We start from the raw sequence: 12,213 nt of genomic DNA, 5'->3' as shown, positions 1-12,213 counted from the left end.
CATTCCTAATACTTTTGTATACATATACCTACCTCACAGGTTTTTTTGTAAAAGATTAATCAACACACATAAAGCAGTTAAGATAACTGGGTATGATGCCCCATGCCTGTAGCCTCAGCACTATGGGAGGCCAACACAAGAGAATCATGAGTTCAACCCCAACTCTGTAAGACTGTCACAAGATGAAAAATAAAAAGGGTTGGGAATGTAGCTCAATGCAAAGACCTTGGGTTCTATCCCCAGTAACACACACACACACACAAAGTTAAAATGACATTAACACTCTGTTATTTTTTCCTTTTATCTCCTACCCCTCCTGGAGAAAAAAATAAATTCTTCTATATTTCACACATTATGGTTATCTTTTCTTGTCAATACACTGATTTAACAGCTGTGTGATTTTATAGAAAAACATTTAATTTCTGACTAATACACATTAGTGTGTCTCTATTCCAAACACTGCAAGGTAAGTACCCTTATTCATACCTCTACCTTCACTTGTGACATTTTTCCATGACAAAAATTCCACATTCACATATGCTCACATAAAAAGTAAACAAAGAACATATAGTTTAAAAAATTAGGGGCTGGGGATTTAGCTCAGCGGCAAAAGCGCCTGCCTGGCAAGCGCAAGGTCATGAGTTCAGTTTCCGGTACCAGAGAAAAACCAAAAAAAAAAAAAGACTATGTTTAAAAATTAACCCCTGGTTATCTTACCATTTTATTTAAATTAACTTTTAAAGTTATGGTATTTACAAAAAAAAGACACTTAAAAGTTGAATAGTCCCATGTACACAAGACACACACATAAAGATCATTCTTAAAACAACTTATAACCAGAGAAAGTTTAGATCGTATATAACTGCACCTATTATATGAAATAATGACTAATAAAAGAAGTCTTTAACGTGTTTTTAATGAGAATATATATTTTAATTATGCTCCATGATGTTATAGAGCTAGACAATGACAAATTTCAGTTAGTATAAAATAGTTATTATCAATATTTAGTCATTAATAGACCCAAGAAAATGAAACATCACTTCATACAAGGCTCAGATACTCTAAGATGCTATCTTAATTTCACACATGTACTACAAAATGATAAATACTTAAAAATTACAATGCAAGAAAAATACTAGAAGAAATACAATCGTCCTTTATTTTTAAAGTTCTGCATTCAGGAAACTCATGCTACAACATCAGAACGCAAACAAACTACGTTCCTTGAGGTTACAGTGCTCCACAATATGCAGGGTGCACTCCAGACTACCACGTCTGACAAGGACCGAAAGAGAGACCAAAAAAAAAAAAAGGCTTTCAAAACATGTTGAGAGAGAAAGAGGAAGGTAATCAATTAGTCTGTGCTTTCTGCTCGGATGGCCTCCTTAATTTATAGCACTGACAAGAAGTCTATAGTGGGGGCGGGCAGTCCTAAAGGACTTCCAAATCACAGCAGACACAGGCAGTTCTAAGGCACTCCTAATGCTCTCTGCTCCTCAACCCTTTACACGGACTCTTTATCCTTTGTCCATGTTTCTTTAATTTCTTCATAAAGGTATACTAAGCATACTTTGTTTTGTATCACTGAAAATCCAAACCAAAAAAGCATTAAGCAAAACAACAGAATCTACCAGTCTGGTCAACTCTGAAGACACAAATTCTGGTTTACACACTAAACACAAGGTTCGGGCATATCCATCCCTCTTCAGTACACAGTCTCACCTCCCCTTACAGGTCGATCCCAATCTTAATTAGGGGAAATATGGAGTTTTAGGATTCTTTGCCGCCAACCAGTGATTTGCCTATAAGGCAAGCTGCTTTGTTTGGGGACAATATAAGCAACTGTTTAAATCCTTGGTAAGAATTACAAAACTCAGTTACTAATTGTAATAGGTTTCTGTAGGTATGCAAAAAGTTTCTTCCCTCATTCATCTCAGAAGGGAGAAAAGAGTGTCTTAGAAAGGAAAGAAAAAAATCAGATAAGGAAATACAGTAACATATTAATACTGAAGTAATAGCAGAGAAGGGAATGCTTACGGCCAACCTGCCTTTCTGGGAAGTTCTGGTATTAAAATTAAACTTTCTCTCCCATTATCTTTGTAAAAGATTAACAGGTGCTTTCTATCAAGAGGGCAAGAAAGCCACTTAAACATTTTTCTTCAAAGGTAGGGAATTTCTTTTTGAAATGAACATGACAGAAAGGAGGAACAGGCAGAGAAAGCTCATTCAAAGAGGTCCTCAAACATGCGCTGCCCCATCGCTATGTACGCTTCCTTCTCTTCTGGTGTCATCTGGGCCACCAGCTCTGGCCGCTGGCTCACTTCACTGTAGGAGAACGGACGGCCAGCCACCATGACAATCGGGTCATCTGCCACCTCCTCAAACTCATCATCATCTTCCTCGTCCTCTTCCCGATGATGCATAGCCACAGCAGCTGCTGGCCGGGGGGGAGAGTCTTCATCTGACTCACTGGTCTCACTTTCTGAGTCACTGGGATTGGCGGCAGTCACAGGAGCAGCCGCTCCCATGGAGCCAGCTGTGGCAGAGGGAGTCTTCTTCTCATGAATGAGGAGTGCTCGCATGACCTCCTCATTATCATCGGGCCCTGTGTGGCCTTCCTCATGCTCCTGAAATGGATCCATATCTATGCCACCTGGGGGTTAAAACCCAGAAAGTCAGAAACCTTAAATATAGTAAGCCATTCCTTTACACTGAAACACATGTGTATATTTAAATAAATAACGATGTAATAAAACAACACAGATGTCACTGATTCCATTTCTTGGGCTACTATACACAAAATATTCAAAATGTTTCTCACAAAGTGGAGTTAAGCAGTGTAACAGTCAAGAACGAACATGAATTTAAATCCAGGTTCTTCCACATGTACCACCTTGAGCAAATTACTTAAGCTCTTCAGTGCCTTTTCTGCGAAACAGGATGATAAAAGGATCTACCACCTATGGGTTCTGGTTCAGGACTTTATGAAATAATGCCTTTGCAGGACCAAGGATAACGTGGCACAACAGAAAATCAAAACACTGCTCATCTTGCTCAGAGTGGAAGGCAAAAGCGCTACAATGAATCACTCTTGACAACTTTCACCTTACTCACTCTCTCCCTACTACTGCTCCAGCCAGGACAAGGGCCTCCACGACATTCCTTGTACACGTACGAAACACCCTTATCTCAAGGCATTGGTACTGCCTGTTCCTTCTCCCTGAAATATTTTTCCTTTAGGTAGTCAAACAACTCCCTTATATCTTCCACGTCTTTACTCAAAGGTCACCTTACCAGTGCTCTATTTTTTCCCAAGGCACTTATTTCTAACCTAATGAATAAATTATGTCGATTGTCTTTGTCATCCCTCCCCTTTCCAAGGATGTAGGATGTACAAAAGATATTTATCTGTTTTATTCACTGATACCTCATGCAGCTACATAATGCTTGCCACTTGCTAGGCAATGAGAAAGTATTTAGTGCATGAGTGAATAAATGGCAGTTTTACTTTCCTGAAGCCAACTACCCATGCTTTGAACTCTTTAGAAAAAAGTATCTAATTGCAAAAGTCACCCTTCTCTCACCACATACCTCTTATCATGTTTTGTACCACCTTCACTGCACATTGCAGATCAAAACTGTAAGGACATTCATATTCTACATTCTGATAACACCAAACATGTGCCATTTAAAATATATAAAAGCATTAAGTGTTTTTTGGAACTTGATTTTATTCAAATACTAACACTTATTAGCTGTGTAATTTTGCCCAAGTTACATTATCTCTGCTTCAACTTTCACAATACAGAAGGGGAAAAAATAACAGCGCATACTTCAGTGAAGTATCGTGGAGATCAAGTGAGGGTGATGTGTTGAGAAGGGACCTGGTACTTGGGAAAGTGTCATCTACCATTACATCAAAAGAATGCACAAAGTAAAAGCATCTTCTCATTAACACATCAAAGTGGATTATGTGGAATGCTGGACATTTTGGAAAAAACTCAACTTCCAAAATGAGAATTTGGGCAATAAGAGAGAAAATGATGTCAGAGAAGACAGGTTTATAGCATGTATGCCAAAATGAGAGTTAAAATTAAATTTAACTACTTCACAAAATCATCAAGGGCAGAACCTCTTCTCCCCAGAACTCTATTTCCAATGCAGGATTTCAACAGAAAAATAAAAAGGCAAAGAATGCATGTCTCAAAGGAATAATTACTAGTAAAACAATGTTACAAAATAGTTTTATCTTACCAAAATTGTACTTCAAATTATCATTAAATTGAATATAAAACTAGGGGAAAATTAATTTTGAAAAGTAAATAAGGTCACATTCACAGATTTCTGATAAAGATCTTAAGAGGTTTTGAGAAAAAAGGAATTATTTTGTTATAGATAAAGAGAAAACAAAACAAGGAAAAAAGAGCATATCTCTGGATGTTAACGCAAAGACATTAGTTCTAGGAACAGTTTTAATTTAGTAGTTATGAATTATAAAGAAGATGTATACTACAAAACATTTAAGCTCACTGATGATGCTATGCAGTTCTGGGGACTGAAAGGCCAAGCTCCAGCAAGAACTACAGGAAGGGCTGAAGGTTGTACAAGTGGACAGAAAGGTAAAAGGCCTATTTTTACAGAGGCAAGTGCAAGGAAAACTGTCTACATAATTTTAAATACATATGTTAGACAGTTAACAGATACAAGGCAGAAGAGATTCTGAAAAGGCCTGTGCACACATTTCTAAAGTTAATGTCTTAACATGTTCCTAGAACCAAAGCAACTAAATACACTGGAAATAAAACTGAAATCATTAAAGATTAATCTGTATATAAACAGCATGTTCTGTTTTCTGGTCACTAGGTCTCGAGAAAAGTACACCATGACTGGAGATGGTCTGCAAAAAGACAATTAAAATAAAAAACTGTGGGCAGACACGGTTTTGGGGAAGACGACTACTTATAAGGAAAGCAGAATCAAAAGAAATTAGAATTAATTAATGAGAATATTAGAGATGTCTGGAAAATTCACAAAGATATCAACATTACTTCAAGTTTGAGGAAAACTAAGTGTAGGACAAATAAGACTCACTTTATACACTGACCAACTAGAACCCATTGCACGTCATGAAATTTAACAGAGATACAGCAGTACCTCGGTTCACGAACTTAATTCTTTCCATGATTCTGGTCACAGAATTTGTTCTATGAATGGCAGTTCCATGAACCAAGGTACCACTGTAAATTTAGACATGATAGCATAGTATCCTATCTTATGAAGAAAACTTGAGTTGACCAGATGACTTATTTAAGATCCATCCAAGTCATATTCTACTATTCTAGGAATTGTAAACATAAAATGTTAAACTTATGAGCTTAATTGTGTTTAGCATTGGTTAATAATAATGTTATTTAATTTCATCCAAAGAAAAGGTTTGGTTGCTTCAAAACTAAGCAAGAAGACAAGTTGGGAGAAACAATTCTATTAAACAGCTAACTACTATATAATCTAGAATAACTTGAATAAAAATAACTAAATATAGTAAGCTGATTAATAAAGTGGTTGTCAAGGAAAAATTTTTTTCTGGCTGGAATTAAAATATCAAAGAGAATTCCACTAGTGGTATTGCCTACTTTTACTATCACTACCTAAAATTCCATGCTACTTGAATAATTTCTAGTACATACAGTATATTAAAAATAAATTTAAGAAAGGAAAATAGGGCCAGGCGTAGAGGCACATGCCTGTAATCCCAGCACTCAGGAAGCTGAAACAGGAGGATCATCATGAGTTCAAGGCCATCCTGGACTATACAGTGAGACTCTACCTCAAAAAATAAATAAATACATTAAATAAACAAACGAACAAAAAATAGGAAAAGAGGTTAGAGGAAAGGCCAAAAAATAAGTAGTTTTCAGTGTCTGATGATTCTTTAGCACTAAGTAATCACATGAAGGTAATCTGCTAGTAATGACACATAACCTGGGAATGGGGGCTGAGGAAGTCTAACCAGAAGCACACAGACACCCTGTCACTTCTGCTTTCCCATTTCTGAACAGCCTTTGTCTAGTCTTAGTCTCTCACTTTCTATACCATCACCCAAAGTCTTGAATCCAGTTACCTAGAATTTAAAAAGTAAAATCTTGCAGCTATTAGAATTGCGAAGATTATTATGTAATTCTCAACCCTTTGGGCTCAAAGAGGTTTCTAAAATACAGAATGAATTTTCTATGAATCTTTTTGGACTGTGAGAATGCTTAATCCTTTATATACATGGTTTCTTTATTTATATATATATGGCAGGCAGCACAAATTCCTGGTATTTGTGAGAAAAGAACATTAAGAATTTTAGACTAGTGTGCAATTAGGACTTCCAATTCAGAAAAATAAAATGCATATAAATTAGGGCAATAGAAAATTAAAGGAGAAGTGAATTTGACCATCTTGACACAAAAGCACTTTCCAAGATATAAAGATAGGGCAACTCTAAAATGAAGTTTTGAAAAGTTATCACTTTGACTACACTGAAGAGCAATACAAATATACTGTTTTTGTTTTCTTTTTGTGTGCTGGGAATTGAACTCAGGGCACTGCACTTGCTAGGCTGGCACTGTACCACTGAGCTACGTCCCCAGCCCTACTGGTTGGTTTCAAGGCTCATAGCTCCATTTCTTACTTCCTGATATTATGCAATTGATTGTTTTTATAAAACAGGCACAATGAATGGGCAATAAAACTAAGAACTGCTTAAGCAGTGTCTCACAAAATCAAGGTCATTTTCTACTGGCCTAAAGACATATCTGTTTTGCTGACTTGTATCTTACCTTCTTTCATCTCTTCAGAACTATATGCCCCTTGGACAGTGCTCTCTCTCAGCCAAATGGGTCTCTCTTTGGCAGACTTCCCCTCTAAGGAGGCCCGGTGAACATCTTCTTGGTCATCCATGTTAATGACAACGTTCTGCGTGTATAAGTCCTCATAGGAGGGCCCTTTGGTGGCCCATGCTTCCCGGTGGTGACCTCCTGCTTGGCCAGCAGCTCCAGCAGTAGTAGCTGCTCTGTCCTTGCTGTATAAAAGATTAGAGGGATACATGAAGAAGAAACATTAACATCTTGGTGTGGGAAAAGAAGGATGGCCAGAGAGGTAATTACTCAAGGATTATAAATAAATGCTATCCACAGACATCCACACTTTAACAATTCTGAGAAATCTCTTCAATAACTCAGAGTGAAAACTGGATTAGAACAAGATGTTATATTTACTATTAAATTTCTCAAACACTAATTTCCTGGTGTATATAAAGGTGTTTTGCTTTTTACAGTACTGGGGATTGAACCCTGAACTGTCACACTGAGCTATACCCCCAGACAGGCAAGGTCTCACTAAGTCATTATGTTGCAGGCTTGTACTTGTGATCCTCCTGCCTCAGCCTCCCAGCACTCTGCAGGGATTACAGGAATGCATCATATGCCCAGCTACCACTAAGTTTTCACAGACTGAGATGCTTGAATAAACCTATTCTGGGGAACAGAATGACAAAGTCCACTAAAACAGGCAAAACCAAATCAAACCTGCCTTAGTAACATCTCTCATGAGAATTTTGTTTAAAAAATAAAAATGAAACAAAATAAAACACATACTATATTTTTGAAGAGATCCCCTCAGCCTAGCCCAGAATAATCCAAGGTGGTATGTGTACCGACCAAGAAACAAATCAGAAAATTATTCTACAGCCAGACCTCAGTTCAGGATTAACATGCTCCTCTTGCCATTCACCAAGTGAGACATCTCTCTCCTCACCAGCCTCCTTCTCTACCAAGTTTTATCTTTTATTTCTACATCTACACTGATGCTCTATTTCTACCCCACAGGGACTATGACCTGCTTCTCAGTCTACTATGCTTTGCTCTTTACCTTTCCTCCCCATGCCTGTCTTTGCCTGTTTGCATACCACAGGCCTGATCAGCGCTCATCTTTCGCTAGTTTCTTAACTTTCCCCATCTCTATGAGTTCGGCCACATTTTCCATCTTTCTGCTCTTCTTTTGTTTCTTTCACTCTCAATCTATTTCAGATTTGGCTGCTACTCATGCTTTCTGCATCAACTTCTATGCATGACTCTGTTTAGACAGCTAAGATTTACCCCATAAACAATCCTCACGCAGCTTGGACTCCTGCTCACTCTAACCCTCTGCTATATTTTTTCAGCAACTACTAACTCTTGGCTTCACAGTTTTCCAGGATTTCTCTTCTACTTCTCTAGATCTTTTCTACAAATACAACAGTCTCCTATGAGATGACTGTCTTATTCTTAATCTAACCAACACTTCATTTGTCTTCTCATAAACCATTTACTATTTTTCCTTTATTTTAATCGCTTGTTTATTCTGCTTAGCGCACTGCTCTTCACTTCTTTCTAGACACATTTCACATATTCTTGGGCTTTCCATTAGTGCTTAGGCTTCTCTACCCATGCATCTAACTGGCCCGCTGCATTGCTCCTTACAACACTGTGTTCATCCTCTGAAGATAACCTCGGGCTCATCCCATCCCTCCTGCCCTGTCTCTGGAAATCTACAGGCCTGTGCTATTTTTGCAGTCAAACCAGCTCTTTCTAGTTGTCCAGTCCATCCTGATCTAGTCATCTAATCCATGCCTTCAAAGCACTCCCTCTGCAATTTTCATCATGACTCTAGCTGAACTCAGAGCTACCTTGTATGTCACTGTTTGTCACAAGCAATTGTGACAAACCACTGTTCTTCCTGGTACACTCTATCTGTTCCAGTCTCAGTCACTTCTTCTGCCTCCTCCCCATTTGTTTCCTTGCTCCTGCTATTTATCAACATTTTTTGAAGAAGATACTTTTAACCATAGAGTTGACTCTACAAATTTTATTTCTACCTACTAGTTACAAATCTAAATAACCAGCCAATGTAACCCGAAAAAAATCTAGATGAGAGAAACCTAAGTTCACTCCATTTTTCATTTAAATTTCTCCGTGGAGAGAGAAAATGTACACATTTCCACTGAAGATGACATAAATGACAATTTACTGTTAAATTTCAGAAATTTCAAAATATACGAAGACAATTATTCCAAAATTTTTTCTTTGGTGCTGAATATTAAACTCAGGGCCTTGCATTCTACTACTGGGCTATAGCCCTAGCCCTCCGAAATTAAATGTTAGAAGATTTTTAAAATGAGTGCTAAGAGATGATGGAAAAGAAAGGTAACCTATAAATATTATTATTGAGTTGACTTATTGACAGGCTAGAACTCTCTATCAACTCGTGTTAGGTCTTCTGACAATACTGCAGAGGCAGCCTCTGGTTCCTGATGGAGGGACCTTCAAATTTAACTGATTACAGATCAGTAACCAAACTAACAACGTATTAAAAACAAAGCAAACCAAAATACCATCTCTGAACTCTCACTCCACCCTTCTGATAATTCTTTTCTTATATTTAGGGCAGGATGGATTATTACAGCCTTGAGACAGGATGGGCTATTACAGAAATTTGTGATCTTATAGTTGTGATGCCCAAACCTTGCCAATTTAAGGATGTTCTATCCAAACATGGAGCTTGTCAGATGCTTGGCAGTGCCATCTTAGGGTGACATCCTCTAACCTAGTGGTTTTTCCCTGACAGAACAGAGATGACAGTATCTTGGTTCTGGCTGGAGCTCCAGGAACCCCACTGTCTTTCTTGCCTATCTCTACTTGCCTTTTTCCTTGGTGACCAGGCCACCAGATTTCCTCTGTCTGGTCAGCTTATTTACTCTACTTGAGACTCTTTTCAGCCCCGGAGTCACCATCATTCCTGATAAGAGGGTGACTTGACAAAGCAAGCTGCTGTGGGGCTCCTGGTGTTGCTGTACACTATCAGTCGTTGAGTGAGGCTCATCTAAATAAAGATTCTGGGGTGGGAGTGGGAGTGGTCTGTGCGAGGTCGGAACATTAGAGGCAGGATGCCACTGGTGGTGGGAACTGAATGCTATAGTAGTTGGAAGCATCTTGGTAAATGCAATAAATAACTATAGGTAGAAGAAACAGAGGGTAATTCAGATAGTATTATACTATATAGAAAGGAATTAGAAAGTGTTGGAGCATATTTCAATATGAAATACTTACAATCTTAAAAAACCCAATATTTTTGTACTTCTTGTTGCATTTTCTGTTATCATAGGAAAAAAAGCTTTCATATGGTACTAGATTAGAAAATTCATAATAACTGACACAGATACACAACTTTCTGTACAATCGAATTGTTTTCAACCACCCAAAAGGAACTCAATTTGCTCAGGACTCACTATTCTATAACATCAGTATCAGAGAAAATAAAATATTAAGAGTACAACTGGAGCTGAAGTCTAAAGAAGGAAGAAGGTAGATATCAAGGTATCCTGACACAGGGAAAGGGAAAAGGGGTAGAGTATGAGAACATGGCCTAACTGTAGTTCTCATTTATGTTTTGCATACACAGAATATAACCAGTTGCTATGGCATGGCAGAACTAAGCTGCCTCTGCAGTTCCAATACTTATGCACGCTGAAAAAAATAAAAAGCCATTATTAGAAGTCTTAACCTATAGGCAACACTTATACTTTACTTTCAAGAAAGTCACATTCATAACTAAGGACAGCAAGAAACTTGTGGTTAAATGCTTCAAAAAAATGAAGAAAATCCTGTAGTCCTGAAAGAATTTGAGCTTTCACAAGTTGACTAGGAAAATTTAAGAAGCACAACTAATTTAGGATTAGTGAATAATTGGTTGAGTTGCTGCAGGCCCAAACAGAGTAAGTGGCTCAAGTCAAATCTGACTAATTAAAGATTTCTAAAGCCACACACTATTTTGCAAATTTCATCACAGGCACAAGTTAATAAGACAAGTATGGTAGAACTGTGAACCTATGTAACATAACAGTCTTTAGTCTTCTGGCAAATTACTCCCTTTGCAAAGTTAAAACAAGAGCAAGTTTAAAAGGATTCTTGGTAAGGGCACAGGGCTCTGCTTACCTCTGTTTCAGGGCTGAGATTTCTGTAGGTTCTGGCTCAAGTATTTCATAGGCCAAGTTTACATCCTCTGTCTCCCGAAGCAATGCATAAATGGGCTCAATTTGTTCGTTAAATCTTGCCAAAAGCGTGCGTGCATCTTTTTTGGGCATTGCTGATTCATCCTCTTCTACCTCTGTATGGCAAAATGTACAGCGGAAAGTTCCTACAGAGAAAACAAAAGTCTCTGATCAGGTGGGTAAAAATCATCCAGACATGTCTTCTGCCAACAGTTTATTATCATTCTCCCTTCCTTCAACATTTTATTAAAATTTTCAAATAAGCAAATAGTTGGAAGAATTTTACAGTGAACATCCATGTGCCCAGTAACTGGAATCTACAGTCAATTAACATTTTGCTTTAGTTATCAAATATCTATTCATCTTTCTGTGTCTGTCATTTTTGATGCACTTCAAAGTAATTTTATATCCCTAATAGCAGTTTCTAATCATATGTCTAAGACAGTACATTTATCTTAAAAGCAAATTCTTGTGCTCACTTCGGCCGCACATATACTAAAATATTAAAAGCAAATTCTTTACAGCTGATCTCTGCACTTGTATCCCTTTCCCAAAAGCTTTCTTTTTACACATTACATACAAATTAGGGTCTGAGGTAGGATACGAAAAATAAAGACTAGCTAAAAACAGACCAGAAAATCAAGATTTTAAAATTGTTAACTTTTGTCTTAAAGCTACAGTTATGTACAATTTTAAAATTTCAATTTTCTTATCTCTTTTTTAACCTACTTTTCATTTTTTTCTACTCTGCTTCACATCTCTACGGAGGGGAAAGCCAAATAAATACCTAAAACCAAAAGCTTCTATTTGTTCATCTTATACAGTATATTATCACAAGGCTATTTTTCAAACATATTACCCACTTACATCTAAGCAAAGTTAATCCAGTCCCAAAATTAAATTACAAGAAACCTTTCTTTTCCACATTCCTCATATCCAACTTAGAACAGCAAGAATTCTTTAAAAATGCCCCAGCTTTTTCATGTCTACTGTGATTTCAATAATGTAAACCACCAGTAATTAGTATAAAAGATCTTCCTTGATCCTTGAGCCTCTAGGTGCTCTTCCAAGTTTCCTATGCCACCACATTTATCATCATCCTGCTCTAAAACCCATTTCTAACACCCATAGCATAAAAT

The 12,213-nt window shown here is 37.4% G+C and overlaps 1 protein-coding gene across 3 annotated transcripts in view; it reads right to left on the bottom strand.

Moving 5' to 3' along the window:
• Nucleotides 1-897: 897 nt before the first annotated feature.
• Nucleotides 898-12,213, bottom strand: part of Gtf2e1 (general transcription factor IIE, polypeptide 1, alpha 56kDa) — a 30,989-nt gene continuing 19,673 nt past the window's right edge. For all 3 annotated transcript variants that reach the window (XM_005386470.2, XM_005386471.2, XM_005386472.2), the window contains exons 3-5: nucleotides 11,019-11,220; nucleotides 6,828-7,069; nucleotides 898-2,656 (exon numbers count right to left, since the gene is read on the bottom strand). In XM_005386470.2, the coding sequence (XP_005386527.1) occupies nucleotides 2,226-2,656; nucleotides 6,828-7,069; nucleotides 11,019-11,220 (875 nt within the window). In that variant the 3' untranslated portion in view covers nucleotides 898-2,225. The remainder of the gene's footprint in view (nucleotides 2,657-6,827; nucleotides 7,070-11,018; nucleotides 11,221-12,213) is intronic.

The sequence above is a fragment of the Chinchilla lanigera genome, unplaced genomic scaffold (assembly GCF_000276665.1).
Source record: "Chinchilla lanigera isolate Chin_1 unplaced genomic scaffold, ChiLan1.0 scaffold00026, whole genome shotgun sequence".
In the NCBI taxonomy this organism is placed as follows: domain Eukaryota; kingdom Metazoa; phylum Chordata; class Mammalia; order Rodentia; family Chinchillidae; genus Chinchilla; species Chinchilla lanigera.
This window is presented reverse-complemented; position numbering and strand designations above follow the sequence as displayed.